The sequence below is a fragment of the Eptatretus burgeri genome, chromosome 12 (assembly GCF_056783735.1).
Source record: "Eptatretus burgeri isolate ZD-2024b chromosome 12, Ebu_testis_v1, whole genome shotgun sequence".
NCBI lineage: Eukaryota > Metazoa > Chordata > Myxini > Myxiniformes > Myxinidae > Eptatretus > Eptatretus burgeri.
Window position 1 is genome coordinate 86,776,634 of NC_140972.1, and position 15,000 is coordinate 86,791,633.

General features: G+C 45.3%; 1 protein-coding gene across 3 annotated transcripts in view; it reads right to left on the minus strand.

The window, feature by feature from the left end:
* Positions 1-15,000, minus strand: part of LOC147016046 (cingulin-like protein 1) — an 89,461-nt gene that overhangs the window by 21,819 nt on the left and 52,642 nt on the right. For all 3 annotated transcript variants that reach the window (XM_085848723.1, XM_085848724.1, XM_085848725.1), the window contains exons 8-15: positions 13,367-13,546; positions 13,049-13,255; positions 12,432-12,536; positions 7,786-7,938; positions 7,467-7,628; positions 5,539-5,697; positions 5,239-5,328; positions 2,288-2,371 (exon numbers count right to left, since the gene is read on the minus strand). In XM_085848723.1, the coding sequence (XP_085704849.1) occupies positions 2,288-2,371; positions 5,239-5,328; positions 5,539-5,697; positions 7,467-7,628; positions 7,786-7,938; positions 12,432-12,536; positions 13,049-13,255; positions 13,367-13,546 (1,140 nt within the window). The remainder of the gene's footprint in view (positions 1-2,287; positions 2,372-5,238; positions 5,329-5,538; positions 5,698-7,466; positions 7,629-7,785; positions 7,939-12,431; positions 12,537-13,048; positions 13,256-13,366; positions 13,547-15,000) is intronic.

Genomic DNA, 15,000 nt, shown 5'->3' on the forward strand with positions numbered 1-15,000 from the left:
TGCACCACTGCGAATCCACGCTGCCTGATTCGCCGGACTTCTTGACCTTGCCGATTCACCACCTCACTTTGAATCTGTCTATCGAGTGCATCGGCAAGGTCTCGGCATCATCATGCCAGAGGTCCGCAGCGAATTTACGTGCCTTCAGCAGCAACATTTCACCGTCCAACCGAATATTTGGCTGAGCCGACATTTGCCGAAACCAGATGATGAGCGCGTCATCGACATCTTCAAAGGACACACATCTCACGCGTTTCACACTTACTACCGGCCTCGCGATCTTCTCCACTTGTCCAAACATCGTGCCCTTATTCTTCGAGATATCTTTCAATGTCTGCCGTTTGATGTCCAACTTCTCAGCTATGGCTGTTTTCTTCATCAGTGGGTTTGCCTCGCAAAACTGGATAATGTCGTATTTTTCTTGGTAGGTTTTAGTTGTAAGCTTACGCTTAGTCACCATTGTCCTGCATGCAGTGTGATCAACGTGTGTACGCAGTTATAAATAGCCTATCACTGGCGGTGTAAAACAATGAGCGAGCATCACGATTCCATGAAATCGGGCTTCTCACAAGGCAGCTGTTCCATGTGACGAGTTAGGAGTGGTAATTTACTTGAGTTTCCATTACGTGGGAACGGACAACATCTGACGACTTTGACGAAGTGACGACTTAGAGATGACGACTTACAGAGGGATGACCCTTTATTCATAGGGACTTAACATGAGATAAATTCGGGACTTTTTGACGCTGCCGACTTAGGCGAAGTGACGAGTTACACGCTGCCAACTTACGCCTCGTCTACTGTATATATATATATATATATATATATATATATATATATATATATATATATATATATATATATATATATATATATATATATATATATATATATAGCTCTTTCCAACCAATGATTCACCGATATTAAAGATCGGTACCTTCCGGATGACGTAGAAAGCTGAAATTTTGCATGCTGATGGACATCGAAGCCGATATACCAGGAAAAAATAAATAAATAAAAATAAATCACAGAACCGTCGAAAAGCATTCATAAATGAAAATGAATATGAATGAAAATAAATAAATGAAAATAAATAAATGCAGTTGAGCGACCCGAGACAATGGGGAAGCAAGGATTGTTATTGCTTACAATGTGTAAACATACCCCACTAATGTTACAAATAATCGCTTCTCTTCAACCCTAATTTCCTCCACTGCTCAACCAACCTTTATTGCAAAATGTATAATGTGTTATTTTTCAAAAGGAAGGCAACTTAAAAGAATGGTACAGAAGCCTTCCTTCGAAATCGTCCTTAACAAAATGGATGTGACTGACAAGTAAACCTCTTCGGCGGCTGCAAAACATCTTCCCACAAGGTTAGTGGGGCTGACCAAAGATGTATTTGTCTGGTACATTTTTGCTCTGAATCACCATTACTTTTAAAACAAGAAAGTATTACCTCCGCAACCGAAGGTGGACCGAGGTTATGTTTTCATCTCTATCTGTCTGTCTGTTCATTTCTTGTGAAATCAAAGATTCACAGGTATATTGGTTTATCTGGTCTGTGATTCTGTCTGTCAACTGCCTATAGGTCACAGTTTTAAACTGATCTTCACGAAATGGGAGTTGGTCTGAAGCAAGAAGCCTATTGATTTTGAGGTTAAAAGGTCAAAAACTGTCAATTTTCTAAAATTCTCGATTTTCATCTGATCGACTTGAAATTTGAAGAGAATTTGCACATCACGTCACTGAATTCAACCACAGATTATTTTAAAGGTCAAATTAGTTTTAGAGATTTCACAAGTATCGTGCTCTGCACGATGTCTTTCATGTTTGTGAGCAGGATATCTCAAAAAGTTATGGACGGATTCAGACGAAACTTCGTGGACATGTTGGGTATGTGACAAGGACAGATTGATGAGATTTTGGTGGACATCTGGATCCGGATATGGGAGTTTTTAAACTTTCAAAAATTATTCTTCACCATCGAGAGATGGGGCCAAAAACGATATAAAGCACAACATTTCAAAAAGTTGTTGAAGGATTATGACAAAACTTGGTGGATGAGTTGGGTTGGTGACAAGAACAATCTGATCAGATTTTCGATAAGTTCTGGATGCATCTCTGGCCTATCAGTGGGATACAAAGCGTAAAGTGTTCAGTCTGGAGGACGTATAATGCTACACCGAGTGCCGTTATAGTTTTAAGAGTTATAATTGGGGTGATAGAACTTTTGGGATGGCCAAATGTTGCCACCAAAGAATGAGGCTGAGGACAAGGTGCTCACCTGACGCTCCATTGAAATTTTGTCACAGTCCAGGTTCTGTCGTGCAGCTTTTTCTTGCATGAGCTCCACATGAAGCTGGTCAGCCTGCAGACATATGCATCGACATTCAGGTACCACTCAAAATAAGGCAGTCACATTCGGATTTCAGCGATGGTTTATCAATGTGTGAACAATCGCTGAGATCTCGCACAGAAGCCCTCAATACAAATCTGGCACAGAAACATAGAAGCCTACCATACTTTTAGAATAAAAGTATTGCTATCGATCTTTTAATTAAAAGTTAAAAGTTTTTGTTGCTCAATGTTTCACAGGTTAAAATATGACAAAAAAACTGCAATGCTCCCACATGTGTAACATGGATAGAAGAGCTCAAGATTATCACCAAATGCAAGGTAGCAAATAGAAGTGGAAGACAACAGTACCTGCCGGACAAAAAGAAACGTTTTTATTCCAACAAGAAACTAAACTTTATAACAGAGATACAGTATATAACTAAAGGGGGAGCACTCGGTCGAGTGCAAAACCTCCGCCGCCAATACTGCTAGGTCACTCAAGTGAATCTGATATCCTATTCATTCAATTTGACGTCAACAGTGCTCACAGAGTTATAGTTTGCAACTTTCCCTTTTACGTTTAACTTTTACATACTCAATTCATTCGTCATAACTAGATTCCTTGAGACAGAAATTAATTTTAAGTGGGTATATCCACCTGAAGTTCCAAAATCAGCCGCAATTATAATTTTGGCATGTTTTTTTTGTTGGAAATCACTTATAACATGTAGAAATGCAAAAAAAAAAAAAAAAAAAAAATCGAAATTTTGTTGAAAAAAAAGTTGAAATTTTTTTTTTTCTCTAACAATTTTTTTGGGGTGGGGGGGGGGGTTGGAAATCACGTAAAACATGTAGAAATGCAAAAAAAAAATTCAAATATTTTTTCAAAATGGCCGCCATTGCGGCCACATTGGATTATGGACCAAGTCCAAAATCTAATGGCATGATCCCTTGGACCATACCTAATCTCCCCACCAAGTTTCGTCGAAATCCGTCGAGGAGTTTTTCCGTAATACTGTTTACAAACAAACAAACAAACAGAAAGGGGTGAAAACACTAACCTCCGATCTTCGATGGCGGAGGTTAATAACTGAAAAGCTTTATACAATGTGTAGATAATAACGAGTTCCTGGCAAGGAATTTCGACGCAGGAGGAGACCATTAGGCCCATCATAGTCTGTGTTATTATTACCAACTTGTAGTTGTTTGCCCATGCTCCAACCTAGTTTTTTTAATGCTGAGCGTAAAACATGGAAGCAGGACGTATGTTGTTTAAAGTCTTTGGTAGGACTCAGCCGGGGTTTGAGCCGATGACGTCGGGCCCTTAAACCATTTCCCCACTGAGGCTGGTTAAGCCTTTCCTCTCCATCAACCAACATTGACATCAATGTGGCACGACGTTGAACAGTAGCATACAAGTCGAATCAAGTATTTGTTGGGGGGGAAAAATACGATTACACATTTCAACACAGCTGTAGCAATTTAAAAAAATAAATAAATAAAAATAAAAAAAATAAAAAAAAGAGTATAGGTTCAAATGAATTTTCACATTGAAAAATGTAAACCATTATTCTGTTACTGGCAGAGGGTTAAACGTTTAATTTGCACACAGTCTGCCTCGCTCTAACAAATAATAAAAGCAAAACACAAAACAAATTTGCTCCATATAACAGTTAATGATTGTTTTATTCATGACGTTAAAAAATAAAATAAAAAATTTAAAAAGTTAAATTACTTTACGATGTTAGCTGAAGAGCTGCGCTAAGTACAGAAAACTTCATCACTATATTTAAAAAAAAAAAACACGACAAAAAAAAAAACTCCCTTTCTCAACAGATACATTTTGTTCTGTGTTCCGCACAATGGGACCCACACCGTTGCCGAGAAACCACACAGGCTGTCACATAGATTCAGCCCGCAAAATCCCCAAGGCCTCGGCACCAACATTCCTCCTTTATCAGACTATAGGCACACAGTTGCTCCTTACACCAACGTAGCTCAAGAAACAGGCTCTGCTTATTGTCACTCATAATCAAATGCAGTCCTTGGTCTTATCCAGTATTTTAAAGAAAAAAAAAAACTGCACATGAAACATTTTATTCCTACTTTTGCGCAAATACATTTTATCTCTCAAAAGGCGATTTGACATTTTTGCAGTTTGGCTTCACAGTCGTAGTCCGTTGGAAAAACAACCAAACAAGCCAGCATTTGGACTAGAGCCCTGAGATGTGGAACCTTCCTCAGTCTGTTTAAAGCTTCTTTACCTTCCAAGGCTTCAAGTTGACATTACAGCACCATCTCAGGTCACCGCTCCATACTCGTGATCTTTTCTCCCCTCATTAACCATTCCAATGTACTTGTAGGTTGCTACGTTGCCTTCCCCCTTATCATCCCGTTGCAACAATCCATGTGTACTCAAGTCTGGTGTTGCCTTCGTGGTTGTGGGGTTGTGGGCTTGGGATCCTAGGGGCCTGGGTTCAAGCCCCGTCGGCCGCTGAATTAATACACCAGGGGGTTGACTCAGCCTGTCATCCTTCCAAGGTCGGCGAAATGAGTACCAGTGAACTGGTAATGGGGTATTGCATCAGCAGTGCCCCCATACTTGGTCGTAGTGGCAATGCATCGTTGTTCATAGCCAGTAAAAGCATGAAGTCATGTCACCACAATAAGTGGAAGAATACAAAAAAAAGAAGAAAAAAAAAGAACGTGTTCTCCCAATCTCAGTGCCTTGCCTTCTCCCCTTTGTAACTCACTTCTAAGAATGCAGATTTTGTCTTTTTAAGTGATTGCAATGAGGTTTTCTACCCACTCACCTGGCAAGCACATGATGCTCTTCTTTGTCAGCCAGTGACAATCACAAAGTGCAAAATAAGGTTTTAAAAAGGAAAAGTTTCTCACCCGTTCTTTGCTTCTCTCTGCCTTCTCGGTTTGCATTTCAACACTCTCGCGTTCTTCCTCAAGCTCGGCCTCGAGTGTCAAGATTCGGTCCTAAAACAACATACCAGCAACAATTACATTTTCATTTGATGAAAAGAAAATAAACTTGCTGCATGTTCATGAAGGAAGAGTCAAATCAAGTGACAAAAATGGATGAATGACACTTTGGGTAAAAGGACCCTGAATGAACGGTTGCCTTCACCGATCAATACCGTGCATTTAAAAGTACACGACCATTGCAAGACCATTTGGCTGACACACCTCCAGCTGCTTCTGTTGCCGTGGGATATCTTTTTTGACAGTACTCGACTCCAGCTCGAGCTCTAAATCCTGGGTACGGCGCTCCAGCCTCTTCTTCTCCAACAAAGCTTCTTCTCGAAGAGTCTGCTCTTCTTTAAGATGCTGCTGTACTCGCTTCAACTGCACAAAAAAAATCTCACAATGCATATCTTGCACAAGTGTTTCCTGCATACCTCTCCACAATACGCAACAGTCCTCACATCCAAGAGCACAATCGTATGCTCTTCACGATGGAAAATTGTTGGCCAGCCTATTTTTGCATTTATTTTTCTTTTCCCCAACCCTCACACGTAGCTCAAAGGATAATATCAGAAACTAATGTGTCGACATCAATGAGTCAATGTAAGGAAACACTCAAAGAAACCTACGTACAATAATTGATGCGCGTACATGCGTGCTCGACTCACAATTGAAGCAATCATTATGAGACAATTGTAAAATACATATCCCTATGAAACCGGACTTTTGGAACACCCGGTACAACAGCAAATAACACATTTTCACAAAAAACGATGGATGCAAGTGACCTGTGAAGCATCCAACCATATTAAATAAGGCAATTCTCTCTACGTGATTATACCAGAGTTGGTGTCAAAGCCACCCAATGCTCGTCTGTTTATACATTTATTGTTTTTATCATCTAATAATTAATATTTTTTATAAAGCATTGCAGTGAAGTCTGATGCAAATAATTTTAAAGCAATATATGTATTTGTATTTTGTAATCAGTAACAATAGCGCAAGTGAGCACAATATATGCCCGAACAAGAAGGTATATACAGAATTGTGCTACTACATGGAAAACAGGATCCTGGTTGCCATGGCAACCACTTTAGATGACTAACGTATGTCGTGACACACCGTCTCCACAGTCTGTGCCTATGTACCAAATATGAAATGTGAAAGTTGAAAACTTTGGGAGTTAGAGTGCAGACAGGAACGGATGGAAAACAGGATCCTGGTTGCCATGGCAACCACTTTAGATGACGAACGTATATCACGACACACCGTTTCCACAGTCTGTACCTATGTACCAAATATAAAACGTGAAAGTTTAAAACTTTGGGAGTTAGAGTGCGGACAGGAACAGACGGAAGGGGGACACATAATACGCCCCAACATACATATATATATATATATATATATATATATATATATATATATATATATATATATATATATATATATATATATATTGGGCATATAAAAAAGTGTGGTAGATAAAAACATTAGAAAGGAAAAAATAAGTTGCACCAAAAATTTTAACATTTTAACGCTCACGCCGGGGGTATCGCTATAGCTCTCTGTTCTTCGAACAGGCGAGCTAATAACATAAAAACGGCTTGGCCAATTCTCACCAAATTTTACATGTGTGCCAGGGGTACCCGTGGTCAGGTCATAGGCATAATACAATTCTCCCAACCCCAACCACCACCACCGTGAGGGTGGGGAGGGGGGAAGCAAATTCTCGTGTATAAATGTGTCGCGTGTAGCACCACCTGATGGTGGTGGGAGATGGTATTACAAGTCAGCTGTGGAGAGGACTTGCAATTTTGCACTTTCGGCCTACACTGAACCTGGCATCATAAAAGTGCTTTATTGACCCCTGCTATGGGGAGCTGGTATTCTGCTCTCATAGGGAGCAGGTGTTTCTAGTTGTGGAAGAAAAACAAAAGTGAACAAACAAGGCAAGGATGACAATGCCTTGACTTTCAGTTCCATCACGTCATAAATAATTGAAGTAATGTTCACTTACAGGTGACTGACGCATCACAAATTAGGTGAAGGGGTGAGATGGAAGGGGTCTACATCTCACAGAGTTCATTTCAAAGTGTAACAACAAACTTTTAAAACCAAAAACAAGGTCACAAAAAACTACATGAACGTACTTCATTCTGAAGTTTATTGCTTTGCTCCACAGACATTTCCAGAGCCAGACCCTTGTCATGCAAGTGCTGCTGCAACATGGAATCACGCCGACTGCTCCCTCGTGTGTCCTGTTCTTGTCGCGAGTGCCGAGTGTTTTCCAAGCTCTGTTTTGCATCGGCAAGCTGCATGCACGGGCACCCTTATCAATCCCCAAATCCGAAAATATCAACCTCAGAGTGTATGAATGACAAAATAAAAGCAACCCAATAAATGTATATCCATTTGAATCCAAGTAACAAGATAAGATGACCTTGCTGATTTGCAGGTAATAGCACTCACCTCTTTCTCGAGCTTCTCCCGGGCCCGATTCTGCTGCTGGGACTGTTCAAGCAGCTTTGCCCGCTCCCTGCGCAGCTCATCCCTTTGATGTTCTAGTTCCCTCATTCGCTCAACGTAAGCAGCCTGATCTGCACTTGCTCGGCCCAAACGTGTCTATCACCACACACACACACACACACACACACACACACACACACACACACACACACACACACACACACACACACACACACACTTCTCAATCTGAGTGATCCCATCAGAAAATCTGTGCTGATATTCCAGCAACAAACAATAGAAAAGTTTTGGCAGTATTCCCAAAACAAACTTCCTGTTGATCATAGCTATGAAACTTTTTTTCAAACTACTCTTCTTCAGGAAACTTGCACCCAGACTCAGTGGTGTAATGGTTAGAGCATCCACTACCAATCTGGGAGGTGAGCAGTTCAAAACCCGGCTGAGACGCACCAAAGGCTTATAAAAAATAATAATAATAATAATAATAATAATAATAATAATAATAATAAAAATGGTACGTGTGGCTTCTCTGCTTGATGTTCAACAATTTAAAAGGATATGAGCCCGAACAATGCCCATACCGAGAAGTCAGATTTTCAGAAAAATCAGACACCCCCAGGCGTTTGAGTAAAAGTTGGAAAATATTTTACGCGAAAGGTTTTGGGTGTGCTGAATCCATTTCTGCTGTTTGCCAAGCTGCATCTCTTAAGCTGACACTCCCAGTGGACCAAATCCCAGATGGCCACCACAAATGAAAAATAAATAAATACATGTTTCCACAAAGAGTGAACGAGACGGCACTGTGATGGATTTAGTTCGGTATGGAAGGCATATAAATCACTATTAGAATAAAAAAAAACATGTATTTTACGTTTTTATTCTTTAGTTATGAATAAAACATTGCAAAAGGTAAAAATCCAACATGGCCACCACCAATTTTCTGTTATCCACATCTTTGCTTCAAGGGACCACAGAATTGACAATTGAAAAACATGTCACCACGTCTGTTGGCTGACTACGTATTCCCAACAAAATCAAACTGTCTCTGTTATTTTGAAACACTAACAAAGTCAGCACCCACTATGCAGTTCCTTAATTATTGCTGCAGACGTCATTGGTGGATCTGCATTTGCATGCTGCTGCACAACGCAGTTGAGATTTCTTGCACTTGCAACGTGCACTCATGCATCTTGTAGTGAAATTGCAAGTGATCGTTTAGAGGCAAGATTCTGGGATGTTGGCACATCAGGATGAATGCCAGTTTATTCTCCATCCCAAGCTTTCAGGAGGAGGAAGTTTGGGGTACTGCTTGAGTGCTCGTCGCCACACTGTTGCTTGATAATGTGCCTATTTGGTGTGGAAGGGCAGGGCATAGTTTGTGGGCGGGAGGCTTTCAGGTGCATGTGACTTAACAAAAATGATAGAGCATGTCTTGTTTACAGTGTTGATATTTAGAAGATTGTAGACTTGAATACATGAACAGTTCTGCATTTTGGACGGTGGTGTCATTTAGTTCACGTTGGCCTAGACCTTCGAGCAGATGATAGCGTTCCTGGAAGACTCGCCAGGATAACTTTTTACCATTTCTGGATATGTATGAAGTGGTGTCACGACCATTGAAGGCAGCAATGTTTCCAACATGTTTTCATGGAAATGAAATTTCTTCATAACAGTGTGTATAGGGATGTACTTCCTCTTCTTAGCTGTCCCTGCTTTAAGCCAAACTTTGGAACTGGCATTCTTGTAGAAATGTGCTAAGAGCAGTACATGGACATCAGTAACCTGTGCAGCCATCACGATACATGTGCCTCGACTCTACACAGTGGAGGATGAGCCTCGTGTAAGCCTCCTCATGGCAGGATTCTAGTTTCTTTGCATCGACCTCTGGATCAAATGAGTCCACTCTCTCTTCAAACAAAACCTTCAGCAGCTGGGACAATCCTGATGATTGAAGCAAGCATCAATTACAGTGAAAGGAATCGAGCTAAATCTGCTTTGATTTCTGGGTGTGCCATGGAATTATCCCATTTAGAGGGCAGTGGAATATCCCGACTCTCCACCAGCTGCCGGATCGCTGCTAATCGCTGACCAAATCTCTTCCTTGTTCCACAATTTATTGACTTCTCAAAGTACTGTTCAAATATTACACCGATTCGTCTGAACTCTCGCTCTCTCGCTCTCATGCCCGGATGGGAGCTCGTCTCCGGACGCGTCTCGATGGCATTTATGACCGGACGGGAGCTCATCTCAGGACGGTGTTTATGCCCGGACGGGAGGTCGTCTCCGGATGCGTCAGGGCGGCGTTTATGCCCGGACCGGGGGTCGTCTCCGGACGCGTCCGGGCGGCGTTTATGCCCGGACCGGGGGTCGTCTCCGGACGCGTCCGGGCGGCGTTTGGCTCGGGACGCGTCGGGGCGGCGTTTGGCCCGGGACGCGTCGGGGCGGCGTTTGGCCCGGGACGCGTCGGGGCGGCGTTTGGCCCGGGACGCGTCGGGGCGGCGTTTGGCCCGGGACGCGTCGGGGCGGCGTTTGGCCCGGGACGCGTCGGGGCGGCGTTTGGCCCGGGACGCGTCGGGGCGGCGTTTGGCCCGGGACGCGTCGGGGCGGCGTTTGGCCCGGGACGGCGTTTGGCCCGGGACGGCGTTTGGCCCGGGACGGCGTTTGGCCCGGGACGGCGTTTGGCCCGGGACGGCGTTTGGCCCGGGACGGCGTTTGGCCCGGGACGGCGTTTGGCCCGGGACGCGTCGGGGCGGCGTTTGGCCCGGGACGCGTCGGGGCGGCGTTTGGCCCGGGACGCGTCGGGGCGGCGTTTGGCCCGGGACGCGTCGGGGCGGCGTTTGGCCCGGGACGCGTCGGGGCGGCGTTTGGCCCGGGACGCGTCGGGGCGGCGTTTGGCCCGGGACGGCGTTTGGCCCGGGACGGCGTTTGGCCCGGGACGGCGTTTGGCCCGGGACGGCGTTTGGCCCGGGACGCGTCGGGGCGGCGTTTGGCCCGGGACGCGTCGGGGCGGCGCGTGGCCCGGGACGCGTCGGGCGGCGTTTGGCCCGGGACGCTGCTGGGCGGCGTTGGCCCGGGACGCTGCCGGGCGGCGTTGGCCCGGGACGCTGCTGGGCGGCGTTGGCCCGGGACGCTGTCGGGCGGCGTTTGGCCCGGGACGCGGCGGGGCGGCGTTTGGCCCGGGACGCGTCGGGGCGGCGGTTGGCCGGGACGCGTCGGGCGGCGTTGGCCCGGGACGCTGCTGGGCGGCGTTTGGCCCGGGACGCTGCTGGGCGGCGTTGGCCCGGGACGCGCTGGGCGGCGGCGGTCTGGACGCTGCTGGGCGGCGTTGGCCCGGGACGCTGCTGGGCGGCGTTGGCCCGGGACGCGTCGGGGCGGCGTTTGGCCCGGGACGCGTCGGGGCGGCGTTTGGCCCGGGACGCGTCGGGGCGGCGTTTGGCCCGGGACGCGTCGGGCGGCGTTTCCCGGGACGCTGTCGGGCGGCGTTGGCCCGGGACGCGTCGGGCGGCGTTTGGCCCGGGACGCTGTCGGGGCGGCGTTTGGCCCGGGACGCGTCGGGGCGGCGTTTGGCCCGGGACGCGTCGGGGCGGCGTTTGGCCCGGGACGCGTCGGGGCGGCGTTTGGCCCGGGACGCGTCGGGGCGGCGTTTGGCCCGGGACGCGTCGGGGCGGCGTTTGGCTCGGGACGCGTCGGGGCGGCGTTTGGCCCGGGACGCGTCGGGGCGGCGTTTGGCCCGGGACGCGTCGGGGCGGCGTTTGGCTCGGGACGCGTCGGGGCGGCGTTTGGCTCGGGACGCGTCGGGGCGACGTTTGGCTCGGGACGCGTCGGGGCGGCGTTTGGCTCGGGACGCGTCGGGGCGGCGTTTGGCTCGGGACGAGTCTGGGTGGTATTTATGTCCGGACGGAAGTTTGTCTGTGGACGTGTCCGGGCGAAATTTATGTCCAACTGCGACTTTGTCTCCAGACGTGTCTGAACAGTGTTTGTTTCTGGATGGCTTGGCTCCGGATGTGTCCGGCGAGCTTTGTCTCTGGGCCATATTTATAGTATGACCGGTATAAAATGGATTTCAGACATTATTTTGATTCCATCTTCACTGTTATTCGATGCAGAATCAATTTGATGAGACAGTGTGAATCGTAATCGATGCTCCACCACACGTCTGCCTTCCCTTCCCGACCCCTCCCCACTCCCACACTCCTCCTTGCTCCCCCTCCCTCCTCTCCCTTTTCCCATCTTTTATTCCCCGCCCTTTACTCCTCCCGTCAGCAAAGCGACAGGTGCTATTTGCTAGTAATAAAATAAAATCACCTTGGTCCTACTTAGGGAACTGACCAAACTTTAAAAGTAAGAATTTTGAGAAAAATGGAAATATTTCTCTTGAAGTATTTCTCTCTCCTGCTGTAAATGTTCCTTCAAATTTGGATCAAAAAGAAGCAAAACACAAACTGATTGCCAAAGAAAATAAAACATTTCCACTCACCCAAGAAATGTCCTTTACAATTTAACCCACACAAGGTAAATTAAACAAATAACATGTCAAAACCCAAACTGACACTGCCAACATTCCAGAGATACTTTACGCTCAGTTTATCATGTGTGTGGAATAGAGCCAGGAAAAGGCCAAAAGTTCCCACCTGGGTACTCTCAAGCTGGTTCTCCAGTGCTCGCTGGCGCGAATCTGCCTCCAGCTCTTGGTCATCTGCTTTTCTCAGGCCTTGCACCATTCGCTTCAACTCGGCCTGTTCCAAACGTGATCAAATTGACACAAAGAACATTCTATACTGCAAATGATAAATGTAGCCGAGCATAAAGTGCCACCATAATGAGGCCAAAAAGCAAGAGAATGTAATCTAGTAGGAAGAGATTAATGTGATGCAATTGATAAAAAGTTTAAAGGATTCTGCCATGGCTGTTGGCACATTACGCAATACAAAAAATAAAATGTATAGATTTATTTGTGGCTCTGATACAAGGGAAATAATGTATTTTTTTTTCAATCACAAGGCTTTCACTTGATAAGAATTAGCACCAAATATTCACAGCAAACATCTGGGTGGACTTTCAAGTGTTAACCAACAAACCCTCAAAATTTAGCCTGATGCTTAGAGCAGGTGAAAAAAATGTCCCCATCAAAGGACTTTGATCTTTAACTAAATGTTTGACAAACGAGCTTAAGGGAATGCATGAGCATATCAAAAGAGAGAAAATGCATAGAAACAATTGTCAAACATGGTTGAATGCATCATGCCACCTCCAAGCGAGCAGTTTTGATCGTCATAGCTTCTTCCTCTCCTTGAGCCCCAGCAAGTGTCTGCTTCCACTGCAGCACTTCAGCTTGCATGCGGGAACGCTCTCCCTCCCAATCCTTGCATTCAGCCTGTGATCGACTTAGTTGCTGCTGCAGAATCGCACGCTCCTGCTCGAGCTGCCGCCCCATTTGCTCAAGCTCCTGGAGGCGCTGCAAATTGCAAAAATGCAATCGTCATTCTGAGAGGAACTTCACAAGTGGGCAGCAGGGCAAAACTTCACGAATGTATTCATGGAAAGTGAGACTCTTCTTCTCCCTTACACGTGTGGCTTCTCGCAACCCACTCTCTACATGCTGTAGAGCATCAGCGTGGCTGGACCGCTCCTCTTCCAGCTCGCGCTCTCGGCTTTCCACTTCCTCTTTCAGCACACCTCGAAGGGCCCCGAGCTCTCGCTCACGCTTCCTCAAGCTCTCTTCAACATCATGTAGTCGCTCCAATTCCTAAAAACAAAACACCCATTTAAATCTGTTGACTTTTAGGTGGTGGAGCAAGGAGGGTAGTTAAACCCCCCCAAAATTATCAAAAAAAAAGGCATTGCCTCACAGTACTAGCTATAATAATAATAATAATAATAATAATAATAATAATAATAATAATAATAATAAAATATCAGTGTGTATCAGTCTGTCCATCAGTGTTTATGTGTCTCCTCTATAACTCCAAAACCATGAAACCTAACGGCCTGAAACTTTGCATGCATATTAATGGAACTCCACGGGGGTGCATGGATGAAAAGTTGGTGTTTAGGTAAATTTAAACACTCTTAAACACAATTAACGGCCTTATTTTAATTATCCTTTAATAGCAGGGTACCCGACCCACAGGCAATCTTATGCCAAGCATGCCACATGTTCTTCTGAAGCATATCTTCATTTTTGGGTGGTGTATAGGCAACTGATGGCTCTACATAAGCAAAATAAATAAACAAATAAATAAACATAACAACCTGGGTTATATGCATGAAGCAAAAACATACCGACTGCATACAATTCAAAAGAGCTCAATGCACTGGAAAACATGGGGACAAGAATACTGTACTGCAAATGGTAGAGACTTGCAATACCCTCCCCCACCTAAGGCCACCAGTGCTACATGATACACATTTACAAAGAGAACTTGCATCCCTCCACCTCCATTTTTTTTAGCCTGCTCATCAATGCCTTGACTTGGAACAGGCCGCAATGGTTTCCTAACGATAAAGCACTCAGTTTTTGTTTTTTCCCCCCTCCCCCCACATCATGGAATACCTGATATTCATACCTACAAATCATTGTGTGCATCACTTTTGTAGGGGCTATCGTTTGATTCGAAGCTTGTAGGGGCTATCGTTTGATTCGAAGCTTGGAGCGATTCCATGCATTATACGACGTAATTTTCAATTAAGGTCTGCCGCGGACTAATCAAAGTATATAATCGAAATACAATTTCGGATTTGAGGATCACATCACATGGACTAAACTGTCAAAATCTGGAGTAAAATCTGAAAAGTTTGATAAAACAACGACGTTTCTGTTTTTGCGTGTCTGATTACCAATCAGCTTGCCAAGCCAGCCATTCTTTATCAACCGTGTCATTGGTGTGCTTGCTTGAGGGCTTAAGCCACTTGGCAAGCACTGTACAAGCTGTTTGCATGTTCGTTTGCAAGCCGTGGCGATAAGCGGCAAAAGTACGCACACCGTCGCGCATAAGTCACAGGTTCAAGCCTCACCCGCCTGTTTTGGGTCCCACGGTGTCGTGCGGTGCCAAGCCTGCCATTCCTTATCAACCGATGTATGTAAGCCATGGCAAGACAGTAGACAGCAGTGTAATTTAAGTTTTGTTTTTTTTAATCACAGCTGTTTTCATTTTTGAAAATAAAAATTATAAATTGACATTCAAGACAATGTTCGGTGAT